The sequence below is a fragment of the Grammomys surdaster genome, unplaced genomic scaffold, assembly GCF_004785775.1.
Source record: "Grammomys surdaster isolate TR1022 unplaced genomic scaffold, NIH_TR_1.0 99, whole genome shotgun sequence".
Lineage (NCBI taxonomy): Eukaryota > Metazoa > Chordata > Mammalia > Rodentia > Muridae > Grammomys > Grammomys surdaster.
In genome coordinates this window covers 4,298,374-4,312,086 of record NW_021604578.1, presented here as the reverse complement: position 1 = coordinate 4,312,086, position 13,713 = coordinate 4,298,374, and the positions used below count along the sequence as shown (strand labels likewise).

General features: G+C 37.8%; 1 protein-coding gene across 1 annotated transcript in view; it reads right to left on the bottom strand.

Moving 5' to 3' along the window:
• Positions 1-13,713, bottom strand: part of Itga1 (integrin subunit alpha 1) — a 150,277-nt gene that overhangs the window by 82,466 nt on the left and 54,098 nt on the right. The window contains exon 3 of the mRNA XM_028783268.1: positions 2,037-2,149. Within this exon, the coding sequence (XP_028639101.1) occupies positions 2,037-2,149 (113 nt within the window). The remainder of the gene's footprint in view (positions 1-2,036; positions 2,150-13,713) is intronic.

Here is a 13,713-nt window from a genome sequence, read left to right as displayed (position 1 = left end):
TCTCTCTCTCTCTCTCTCTCTCTCTCTCTCTCTCTCTCTCTCTGTTTTATTCGTGAATCCAAAACACTTGGGAGAGTGTAGAGGAGGCGCGCACCTGCCAGGAGCACGGCAACAATGTTATGCTTGCAGACAGGAGCCTAACATGGTTGTCCTCTGAGACGCTCTACTAGCAGCTGACTGAGACACACGCAGATACCCAGAGCCAAGCATTGGATAGATATTGGGACCCCTGTGAAACAATTAGGGGAAGGACTGAAGGCCCTGAAGGGGATGGCGACACTACAGGAAGACCAACAGTATCAATTATCCTGGACTCATGGGAGCTCAAGAGCCTGAGCCACCAACATACCCCAGCGGGTCCAAGGTCCTCAGCACATATATAACAAAGGGCTGCCTTGTCTGACCTCAGTGGGAGAGGATATGCCTAACCCTGTAGAGACTTAATGCCCTAGAGTTGAAGAATATGGGGAAGCACCCTCTCAGAGTTGAAGGGAAGATGGGGAGAAGAACTTTGTAAGGGGAGACCAGGTTGGGGGGAATATTTGGGATATTAATAAATAAAATAACTAATTTTTAAAAAAGAAAGAAAATGTTTCCTACTGTTCTTGATGTAGTTTAAAAGCCTCTGGGCTAGTTTAAAAACTATTCTAGTTTCCAGGAATGGGGGACTAGTTCCTATCAAAAAAAAATATTTTGTAAATAACAGTATAAATCCTACAAGAGGAGGGAAAGATGCATAAAGCAACCATCGGAAGGCATTGCAACGTGAGCTCAAATGCTGCACAGAGTCCATACTTAGAAAGAAGAGGCTGACACTGGGTTAAGTAACTGGTTTGGTGTTTCATTTTGGTTTTATGTTTCTTTTCTCCTTAAAGAAATACCCTATTAGGTAATAAAATTCAAACAGGAGTTCTAGGTTTACTACCTTGAAGAAAAAGAAGATAGAAATTTAGGGTCAATGATAGCATCTTCAAAAGGGAACGAGGAGTACCTTGGAGAAAAAGCCATATAAGGACAATTACAATATATGTTTATGCATTCTGTCTATTTTCCTGGATAGCCTGAATAGGCAATGTGAACAGTAGAGTTCACCCAGCCTAGGGGAAATAAAAAAGAACCAAATACAACTTTAACAACTTCTAACTGAAAAAAAAAAAGAGTCTTGGAGATGCGCCATGCCAAATATATTACTTGCTAGTATAAAAAAAAAATTAAGAGCACTCAGAGGAACATAACAGACAAGAATTTCTATACTTATAATTAAAAATTCAATTTGTATTTAAAAATATGATAATTAAGGAGACATTGTGTGTGTGTGTGTGTGTGTGTGTGTGTGTGTTCTAACCCCAAGGAAAGGTAACAGACAGAAAAGATGCCGAGACATCTTTGGTGCTACAATGATCAGGCACAGGGTATTCAAATATCTATGGTAGCTGTGTTCATGAATGTAAAGAAAAATATTCATAATGAGCAAAGCAATTAGAAATTGAAAACAGGAAACTGAAGGATGCATTGTCTGCAGGGAACTTGTAGACATAAATCATTGAATTATTTTTAACAAAGAACTCTAAATCCTCTCTAACTTGAGGAATAATTTTCTAGTCATATGACAATCAAAATGATATTTTATCAAAACATATCAATTTTGATATACCTATGTCCCATACTTTAAAAACTATTAATATTCTTAATTACTGTAATTTCTCTCATCCAGTTTCCTTTTTAAACTTGGATACAAAGTTGCATTTTGTGTGAGGAAATTGGTAGTTAATGTCTATTTGGCAAAGCACTTGTTTTCAATGGATACTGAACGATGGAAAGAGGTAAAGCTACAATTAGAATAAGCTACGCCCGTTTCCTGATGAGTTACTGAAATAAATTAAGGACCAAGGGAGCCAAGGGAGTCATTCTACATGAATTTCAGATGTCAAATGGAGAGTGATCATTTATTATGTTTAGTTTTTTCTTGGGTCACTTGAAAGTTGTGTGCAGTGAGAATAGGCATGAGTTAGGATGGGCTGTTTAATTTTACACACCTGGTAAATCCAACTTCACGCAAGGCATTGATCTTTCTCTCCCAACTGGACACTTATAGACATCTCCAGTTCTTGCTTTGGGTTGGCCAACTAAAGGAGAACCAATAAGAACCCTGGAATTTGAAAAGAAGCAATTGCAAATCTTAAACAAAAGAAGGAATTTGTTTTCATTAATTTGTGATAAATTCTACGACAGTAGACATTTGTTCCCATAGACATTAGCAGATCATGACCCTGTTGGTAATTTAATGCCATCTAAAATAAGCAGAGTGTCAATTTCAAGTTCCAGATTGCTAATGTTGCTGTAAATCTTAGCAGTCAGTAAGGCTACCATTAAGAAAACAAACAAGAACTTCTAGAAAAGGTGTAGAGAAAATGAAACCTGCATAGATTGCATTGCCTACAGCCACTCCAAATCAGTAGATGTCCCTCATAAATTAGTGACGAGGTTGTAGAGATAGCTCAGTGGCTAAGATCACTGGCTGCTCTTGGAGAAGACCTGGGTCTTCCAGGTCTTCCAGGATGCACACGGTGACTCACAAACATCTGTACTTCCAGTTCCAGGCACTCTGATGCTTTCATCTGGCTCTGAGACCAGTACATGCCCATTGCGTATAGACAAACGCTCAGATAAAACACCAGTACACATAAAATAAAAATAAGTATTTTTAAACATTTAAAAAGAATTGTACATTAAAAAATAACTAAAAGTTGGATTACCATGTGATCCAGCTAGTCAACTCTGGGCTATTCACTTGAAGGATTTTAAGCCAGCATGCAACAGATAATAATTATATTTTAATGTTACTTGCTGCGCTATTTTCAATAGCTAAGATATGGCACTGGTCTTGATGTTCATCAGCAGTTAGAGTAAATATATATTAGTGCATGAGCATGCATGCACACACATGCATTTGCACATACACACATACACACATACACACACACACACACACATACACATGCACATACACACACATACACACACATACACACACATATACACACATACACACACATACACACATACACACACATACACCCATACACACACACACACACACACACACACACACACACACACAATGAAGTTTTCTTCAACCATAAAGGAGAATGAGACTATACCATTTGCTGGAAAATAGAACCAGATATTGTGTGAAACAAAATAAGACAGATTCAGAAAGATAAGCATTTTATGTTCTCTTTTGTATACAGAAGCTAGATTAAAATAATCTTGATTATTTATATAGATAAAAATATATGACACGAAAGTTGAGGGGGATCCATGTAGGAGTAGAGGAGAATAAAACCAAAAAGACGGCAATGGGGAGAAAGACAAATATCATGTTTTATCTAATAGGCAGAAGCTAGAGTTAAAAGGTCTGCACATGGCTTTAAAACCACTGGAGCTTGTTTGGGAGGAGTGCAGTCAGCAGGATGAGAGAGGATAAAAAGGGAAGAAATGAAGCCATGTGAGGAAAATAAGATGGTACACATATATAAACATAGCATAAGGAATCATTTTGTACACTAACAAAAATAATTTAAATAATTAAGATGATGTATGAGATATCATAGTTTTTGCTTTATCACTGCCATAAAATCACAGCTAAGCCTGCTGTTGGGTTGCTTTATGAAACAAAAGTATCAATGCATTTTCTTCCCACGAGAAACTGCCAGTTTCAGAGAAAGCAGGAAGCATAAACATGAGGTCATCCTGGGATTTCATATGAGAAGGTCTTAGCTTATAATCACTTGGGAAACCAGGATAATTGTGAGATCCAGGATAAAAGCATGTGTCTTTTTTAGACAACATGATGAAATACCCCATCACTGATGAAGAGAACCGCTATGCTTCAGCTCCTCCCTGCTGCAGGCTCAGTTCAGATCTGTTCCATTCACTTAACAGTCTTCCAGAATATCTTCAGGAAAAGGCATTTCAGTATACATGATTTGTAAGGCCCTTGGTTGAATTCCTAACTGATGTTGTGTTGATGGCTAAAGAAATATAGCCAGCCTCTAGGACTCTATCACAAACTGTAAAATTCTGAACTTAAAGACTGTCTGAGACTATGTTCTTATGAATTCAGAGAAGACACACACCCCCCCCCTACACACACACACACAATTAAAGTATTCTAAAACCATATCTAAATATAGTTGGGAATAGAAATATGTCTCAATACTCTAAAATAATAAATATAGATTAGCTAAAGTTTAATAGGAACTTATGTAAATAACTTCACCAGACTGCACATTACTGTCTATATTTGTACAGGATGTGGGAAGCCTTATTTAATGGGAGTCCATGTGAAAAAGTCATGGAGGATTTGGTCGACAGCACAACAGCATGAGCCAATGGTGTATTTTGGTGCCAAAAATGCTAATGTGACCTTAGGCTGAATTGCTGGAAATAGATGCTCTGGTCAAGGAAAGTGATAGTGCCTCTGTGCTCTGCCCTGGTCATGTCTGGAATCATCACATTAAGTGGGACATAGGCACAATGGAGTGCATTTAGTAGACTGTGACTCAGAGGGTGCAGAAGCAGGCAATTTTGTCAGGGAAGAGATGCTCAAAGCAAAATTTGGGACATTTCCCCATCAAAATTGGGAAGGAGGAAAGGGCCCAAAGAAGGACCGAGGGTATATATATATAGGGGTACAAACACTTAAACAATTTAAACACTTGAAAAATCTGTCATGCTGACAAGCAATAGGGTTTATTTTCTATAAATTTTTGTAAGAGTTTGTATCCACATAGATAAACTTATAAAAATTATAAATCACAAGATGTTAAACAGAATTCCTTAAACATATAGTGTGTTGAATCAGCTAAACAAGTCCTGATATAGACAAAGAACAATCTTGTAGGATATAGTTCTTATTTCTAGGAAGCCATCATTAAAAGTATTCTTAAATAAGGAAGAAAAGTTTGCTACATAAAGACAATGCTAAGGAAAATTTAAGAAATAAGGGTAGCAGCAAGAGCAGTTGATCATTGCAGGGACATCCTGTAAAACCTTATGTTGCACACAAACCAGAAGTTACTGAGTAGATACACCAGAATGAAAATTTATCTGTGACCTAATTCAAAGAGAACCCCGGCTATTTAAGTGAAACACTAGTCTAATTTAAAGGAGATGAAACCAAATTATTAAACTCATTATAGTAGCACTGATAATGTCCACCATTTATTTGGTTTATACCATGTTCCAGACACTGGCATAAGTGCCTTCCATATATTAATTAATTAAATTCTCTCTTTAAAACGTAACATGAGCTATAGTGCTAAGCTTTGCGAATTCCGACTATGGCATTGGTGTTTACTCCATATCTGGTTTAAGATAAGTCTGTGTCTTAGGTTTTTTTTTTTTCATGAATAAAATGAGGGATCCTCATCTCCCATGGTCACCGCAGAAGTTAGCATAGTTCTTTCCATCGATGATGTTTCTTTATTTCAGATTAGTAAACAAGTAAGAACTGGGTAACACACTGGTTGAAAAGAGTGTGTGTAAAAGCACAACACAGTACCTCAAGAATAGGTTTTTATACTATTTTGGTTTTATGCAATATGTCGGCACAGGTTTATTTTATGGCTCAAACCCATAAAGTTTAGAGAAATTAACACTCTTACTGAAACTATTTAGTATGAGATTAGATAAGTCGATGTGTATTTAAAATGGGGCTGGAGAGATGACTCAGTGGTTAAGAGCTTGCGCTGGCCCCCCAGAAGGCTGGAGTTCAGTGCCCAGTAGCCACATCCTGTGGCCCTCAACTGCCAGAAACACAGGCTCTTGGAGATCCCATAGCATCTTCTGCCCTCTACAGTCACTGGCACACATACTGACATGCACTCAGACACACAAGTAAAGAGAAGAAGAGTCTAGCTAGGGGGTGCTTGTCCTGATGCTTTGGCGGCATCAGTAGGAAGAAAAGGATATCACAAGTTCAAAGTTATATCCAGATACATAGTGAGTTTGAGGCCTCCTTGAGCTATTGGAGGCCTGACTGAGAAAAAACAAGTAAACAAACAAAACCAAAGCTATGTGTCTGACATCTAACCCAGGCCATGGGATGAGGATACAAAAGGGATAAAGGACAATAGTTCAAGTGTCTTCAAACATGAAGCAAATTGTGTGCATTACAACAGTTCATGAAACTGAACTTAGTACAAATTCAGTAAAATCTTAGGAAGAAAGCATCACTCTGTTGCTCAGGTGCATGGAGTTCAGTATAGCTGGATAGAGATTGAGGCTGCAGAATTAGATGAAGCTCAAATCATGAACTTTTCTGAGCCTTTTCCAGGTTATTATAGTCCACATTAAAAGCTATTTAAGTTTAAATACTACCAAACTGTGTATATATGTATGTATGTATGTATGTATGTATGTATGTATGTATTCATCCATCCACTCATTTTTGAGGCAGGATCTTACTAGGTAGCCTAGGCAAGCTAAAACATGTGATCACCCTGTCTCCACCTCCCAAGTGCTGGCCTATAGGTGTGTATCACCATACTTGACTTCCATTTACAGATGAGTGTCACATGGAACCTATTTGCCTACATTGTTGTGGGTAAACTGGAGGTAAGTAAAGTTAGGGGACAAGGTGAAAGTTCAGATGATATCTAAAACAAGGAAATATAGAGGAAAAGGAACCAATCTTATGCAAAAATACTTAGGCTATAAGCTGCTTAGTCTAGGTTCCTCCCAAAAGAGAGCTTAGAGAAAATAAAGTGGTTCAAAGAGATTCTGTCAAGATACTTTTAAGTATGTGTAAGAATGGAGGTAGAAGGAAAAAAGGGAGGATGAAAGTATCTTGTATAGAAATAAAAAAAAAAAATGTCAGTTTCCATAGGCAGCTGTGATCAGCTTCGTTAGAGAACATCTTAGAACTCTCCAAGGTCTTACCAAATATAATGAAATTAACCTAGTAACCAATCAAAACTGTGCTTACATCACTGCTTTGCTCCCTATGAATCATATTAGAGATTACCAAATCCTTCTGGAAAATTCCCTTAGTCCTGCATAAAAGGGGCCTGCGAGCCGCTCGGATGGTCACCATTTTGATGAACGGTGACTCCTACATGCTGATAACTTCTGTAGAATAAACGCTCTTTGCTTTTGAATACTGTTTGAGTTTGGGTTCTTCCTTCAGTGACTCTTGAATCCTAACAAAACCTCAGGACACGTACATAAGCATATTGTGAGCCTGGAAGAGCCTACAGATAAATAGTACCTCCTTGAAAGAGTACAGAGAAAAGAGAGGGCTGAAACCTGGCATGTTTGTGGAAGAAGAAAATTAGGTAAAAGTGACTAGCGATAGATAGATAGATAGATAGATAGATAGATAGATAGATAGATAGATAGACAGAGATATAAGGAGAGAAAGAAAGAAAGAAAGAAAGAAAGAAAGAAAGAAAGAAAGATGGATGGATAGATAGATAGATAGATAGATAGATAGATAGATAGATAGATAGAATTCAGAACCAGGGGTGTCACAGGAATCAAAGAAGGGAAAAGGCCCAGAGTAGCAAGAGAGAACAGAAGCTCTGAGCTGTTGTGTGGGCTCTTGACCTCATAAGGGCAGAATGGGCTTCTTCACAGCATATTTTCCTTCCATTTCCCAAGGCTGACATATGTTATCTGCAAGATAATTAGCTTCATTTCTACTACATTCATTTCACAAAACAAACTCCAAACTCAATAGGTTCTAATAGATCATTTTCTTGAAGCAATGAAGGTCAGAACTCCATCAGAAAGAAGAGCGGAGCTCCAACCATCTGTGAACCTCTCCTACCTGGGCTAGCTGAAGTTCCGGAACTGTAGCCTTCCTCATTCTTCGGACAAACTTGTTCCTTTTGGCACTGCCTATGCATTCAGGGACTTTACTGCCTCTCCTGTCACACTAGCTTTTCTGCATTCCGTCTCACAATCATTACACATAAGAAGGTTGACTCCATAGTACATTTCATTGGCTGTAAATGTTTCATAGTTTGTTGAAAAGATAAGTTCAAATTTATTAGCATAGCCTCATCCCCTTGATTTTAGCTGAGCTCCTTGAAATAAATTGGCTGCAAACTCAGCTTCCAATCTCACCTGACTTTCTGAACCTATTTCTTTCTCTGATTTCTGCGACACCATGGATTTACTGACACTGTTCACATGACATGATTCATACGAGTTAAGCCCTCTGGGACCATGTGGGTTTAGTTGAGAAGCCAAAATACTAAAGCCAAATGAATAAACCCAAGAGACAGGAGGAAACAATAATCCTCAGAATCTTGAAAAATTATCAAAATCAGCGACTCTGTATGTCGGTAAGTATTGAGGTGATTGTGTGTATGCAGCAACAATAGAAAAAAACAGGAAATAAATTTCCTGTTCTTTTGGCTCTTACAATCCTGCTTCATCTTCTTGCACAGTGATCCCTAAGACTTGGGTGCAGGAGTTGTGTTGTAGACACATCAGTTGGGACTGGGCTCCAGAACTTGGTTCTTTGAGCAGTTATGGTGTTCTGTAATAGTCTCTGTTGCAAAGAGATGTTCCCTTGATAGAACATAAGAACTACATCTGTAGGTAGGACCCCAAAGGAACAGGCACATTGCTGTGAGATTGGGTCTGGCTGCCTAAACGTGAGCTGAACAAAGACAACAACAATAGACATGCTAATGTGGAAGGGGAGAGCTCATGAGGCCTCAACCTCACAGAAAGAACTACAGGCAATAAAGGATTGCTGAGAGCAAGAGAAAAAGTCTTCTCCAGGGAAGAGCACAGCAAATGTTTATCCAATATCAATTAGTTAGTACTGGGAGGGGGCAAATTACACACACACACACACACACACATAAATGACTGAACATGTTGCACTTATATATTTAAGAATATATACATGAAGATGCATATATTCCTCTGTGTGTGTGTGTGTGTGTGTGTGTGTGTGAGAGAGAGAGAGAGAGAGAGATAAGCAAAGAAAAAGGAGCTGAGCACAGAAGTGCATGCCTTTTCCCACCATCAGGAAGCAGAAGCAGACAGATCACTGTGAGTGTGAGGCCAGACTGATCTACAAAGTGAGTTCCAGGACACCCAGAGCTACATAGTGAAAATCAGTCTAGAAAAAAAGAAAAAGAAAAAGAAAAAAAGACAAAAAAGAGGATATCAATTTGAAGGAAAGCAGTGTTAGGGTTGATACATGGGAAGGATAGGAGGGAGGAAAAAGAAGGGGGAAAATAATGTAACTATATCATAATCTCAAAAAAAACTAAAAATTGTATAATAAAAACAGGAAGAAATTGTGGGTATGGCCTCATATCGCCATCCCCTCTTTCTCTTTCTCTCTGTCTCTGTCTCTCTCTCTCTCTCTCTCTTTCTCTCTCCTTTGCAAAATATCTATAGTCATTTAGCAATAATTAAGGGACAAGCAATAGAGTAGTACATTTGTAGAGTGACTTCAAGTGACAGAATCCACTCAGGAATAGCTAATTAGGCAGAGAGGCAAGTGCATTCCTATAATGGATGGGCTACGGGCTATCCAACATCTCTTCCATTCCCAAAATTCCATCATGTCAATGGAACAGATATAGTGTATGGGGGTGAGCCCACTAGTTGGAAAATATAGTATTAGCGTAGTCAACCTGCGTAAGGAATGAAAATGGAGTCCTGGAAAGCAGGTTACTAACAAAGAGGCTGTGAATGACAAGACAGAAGGAGATGGAGATTGTGGACAGCCCAGGGAGTGCATGGAGGTAGGAGAATGAAGATCAAAGGACAAAGGATGGGAGGTACGGAGCCCTGGAACATAACAGGATGAAGCTTCCAGGACACACAGGGCTGAGACAATGCTTGGCCCCTAGCACAAGAGAGACTAACAGAAGGAGAGAGCAAACAGAAGGAACTGAAATCTGAAGTGACACAACGATTATAGCTAAGGCTTACTGTGAATACTGAGGAAAAAAAAGGAGACCAGAGTGTGAGTATAGGAAATGGTAGAACCCAGCAGCAGAAGATCCAGACAGGAAGCTTGGGAGATCAACCAGTGGTAGAGAATGTACCAGCAGGATATAGCACATAAAAATGGTTGTTTACTTTTTTGGGGGTCTGTTTCCTCTTGCAGCCAGCATGTTCTTCTTGAATCACACTTAGCTTACCACTCTAAGCCTAAGTAAGCCTTGTTTCCCCCAAACTGCCTAAAAATAGCAAGATTCAAGAAAAGTATCAGCAGAGGGTTTGTGGAATTCCAGCAATCCCAGTCTGGATTATATTGTTCTTTTGTCTCACGGTACTGACCACCATTCTTTCATAAAGTAGCTTACTTCTTTTAAAAATTTATCATCTGTTTGGTACGCCTCCCTCTCCAGTTCCCCAATATCAGCAATTTTTGTTCACTTAGTGTGGATGATGATTTTATTCATTAAAAAAATGAAAATTTAATAAATATTTCTAGCTGAATAAATAAATGTCACTTAATTTATAATAAAATTAATAAATTAACAAATTAATAACTCATCATTTTAAATTATTAGTTCATTAATACCAATTTATTTAATTAAGTATTAAATTAGAATATTAATTCAATTTTTTTAGCTGAATAAATGAATGACTGTCGAATAAGTGGATCTGATTTTGTATTTTATGAACAGTTGAGATTCTTGGATCGTGAAATTGTTTTTGCTCTGTTTTCCATTTTAGAGGATATTTTGATTCTAGAATGTTAATACAGGACTTTAAGTCACAGAAGACATTTCATCCATTCAAGGTTCTAAAGATTACTTTTTAGGAGGAGACTGTCTGAGGGTGTTGGGTCACATCCTGGCTTTGTCACATGCTTGCTATATAAACCCTGTGGCCATTCACTGTCTTAGTTTCCTGTCAATGAGATGAGTCTCCTTCCTGGGGTCAGCACGAACACCTGAGTCACAGTACCCTCCACTCAAGTCAGCTTGTCACACTTGTATTTCAACTAATTTATTTTTGCTTTTGTCTTTTCTTTGAGACACAGTCTTATTCTGAAGTCCTGGCTATCCTGAAGCTTCCTATGTAGACCAGCCTGGCCTAAATTCACATAGATCATCAGGCCTCTGCCTGCGGAGTGCAGGAATTAAAAGAGCATACTACTATGCCCCACATAAATTTTGGTTTTATATACAACATTTTGAAATGAATTGTTTATAGGGAAAGAGATAAAATGGTTTTAGGGGTATCCTTACGGATCTCTACAGAAACAGCTAATAAAGTCAGCATCATGAAGGCTAGAGAAAATATATTTTCTCCAAGTAAAAGTTCCAGTTACAATAAAAGCTTAGAGGGTTGAGAAAAAAATTGCTTTTCATAGTAGTTCTTATAACTATGGCCTTATTTATTGGAAGAGTGGGTGATCTCTGGTGTTGTTCTACAAGGAAAATTCATGGAAAGGTTTTTTTTTTTCCTTATTTACAATATTCTCTAGAACCTTTTAAAACCTAACCCTTGATTGATGTGTAACAGGGACAACCAAAGTCACTCTCAGACTGTCACAAACCTCTTTCAGCCAGGTTTTGTTTTCTTTCATGAGTGGAATAACTGTTTTGTGATCTCAAAGAAATTAAACTTGTACAATTTCTGTATTAGTTGTATTGATCTTGATTTTGAAAATGGCAGAAGGCTGGAAATGTATTAAGCATAAAAGGGGGAAAAAGGCAATTTTAGCAGGGAGGAAATGTCAGTTCCAAAACTCATTATAAACAACACAAAGTAAATATTATGCTAAACTCTAAAAGAGAAGAACTTTAGGAAGTCTTTTCCCTCCCAGTGTGAATAATTTTTATCTAAAAGATATACATATTGGATGCAGAATATCAGTGACACCAGCCATGGTACCCTTTCCTAGCACAGTCTAGAGTCATCCAGGAAGAAATCAAAGGACAGCAGAGTTTTGATACACATTGACCTGAGGATTGGGTTTGAAGAGATCTATTTACTTACAACCTGACATCCAGTAGGGAATAACATGCCCAGTAAAGTCACAAAAGACTCCAACAGAGGTAGCCTGGACATGGATTAAAAGGTCCAGAGCAGAAAAAAAGGATTGGAAGAAAATAGTGGAAATCCCCAAATGACATCTTGTATTTTCCCTGAGTGCCTGAGACATTGCTTTTCTGATGGCTACCATCAAGTCTGGGAATCCGGAAAGCTTGTGTAGGGCTATGCATATTTTAATCACTTTTCTTCATAGTGAAACTATTAAGCAACTTTTGCTTGTCTGGATTCTTCTGAACCACATAGAAATCACTTGAATGCTGTAGCATTCATGATGAACAAAACTGATCTTAACCAGAGGTATACATGGTGAGTTCTGTTACTGAGAAAACACGTGGTTTCTGGACAGACGTCATAAAGTAAATTAGTCTTGGTGATAAAATCTTGAGAGGTAAAGGAGACATAAAGCTACACTCTTGTTGTTTTAATTCTTTCAACAGAATTTATACAATGTTTTTCAAACACGTAATGACACCAAAAGAATTCATTCTTTAGGCATGATGCAGTCAAGAGGTAAGATGAATCAAAGTGGTTTTTGTTTATGTTTTGCTTTTTTTTTTAGGCCTAAGTTGGATAAGTTTCTAGAATGTGGACTAGAATATGACTTGTGAAACTGTTCATTCCTGAAGAAATTTACACAATGGAATCCACCTTGCCCAGAGTCCATCAGTTACTCCATAGTGAATTTCCCAGAGCAAGCCTGCATTCTGTCTAATTGTATAAACATTTGTAGAATATCCAAACACGTTAGCGCCACTGTTGGCCACCATGTCACAGGCATTTTGGGATGGAAGTCTTCTTACTTTTAAATTCATTTATTCATACCAGTTCAGTTGTTGTGAAATAAGGGATGTTAGAATAGAAACAGGTAGTTGATATCCATATATTTCCCAAATGCTCACAAATTCTCACAAACATATTGATATGCAAAATCTGGTGCTAGCCATGAAAATGACGATTATCGTAATTTACTTTTTAATGTATTTCTGATAAAGAAAAAAGCCCAGGGAATCTTGAGATCCATTTCTAGCACTGCTTTAATCAGTTCCCTTTTTCAAGGAGAACTACTCTTTATTTACTTTTATGTAGTTGTACTTCATGGGAGGGAAGAGCATGTTAAACAAGATTTACCTGTTGAGCCAATATATAATGATCCTGTGAGTATTATGTTTATGTCTGCATGTCAGATACAGGGCAGGGTACCAGGCTGGGCATTAAAGCCAGGCACTAAAGTGTGTGTTCTACCATGTTTGTTTACAGATACTACCTGTCTGTATTCTACTTTAAAGTTTTGAACTATCTAGACACCAAGTTTTTTTAAAATGAGCCAACCCATCAACTTTCAAAGAAGATTGATTTTGTAAATATGTATGCAAAATATGTCTCTGTCAATGATTCCCCATTTTCCAAGAATCTAATACTGAAATTTTGGAATATGTCTCATCACTTTGATATTGTAACTTTTTCTTTTTAAAGTTCCATCAAAACTTAATGATTCATCCAAGTTGATGTTGGATAGACATTTATTTGATTCCAATCACCATAGGGCAGCTCTGAGCCTTATCTCTAGTATTAGTTTATTTTATTTCTGTTTGTTTGTTTGTTTGTTTAAAACAGTATTTCAAGTAGCGTATGTGGGCCTTGAATTCCCCATATGATGGAGAA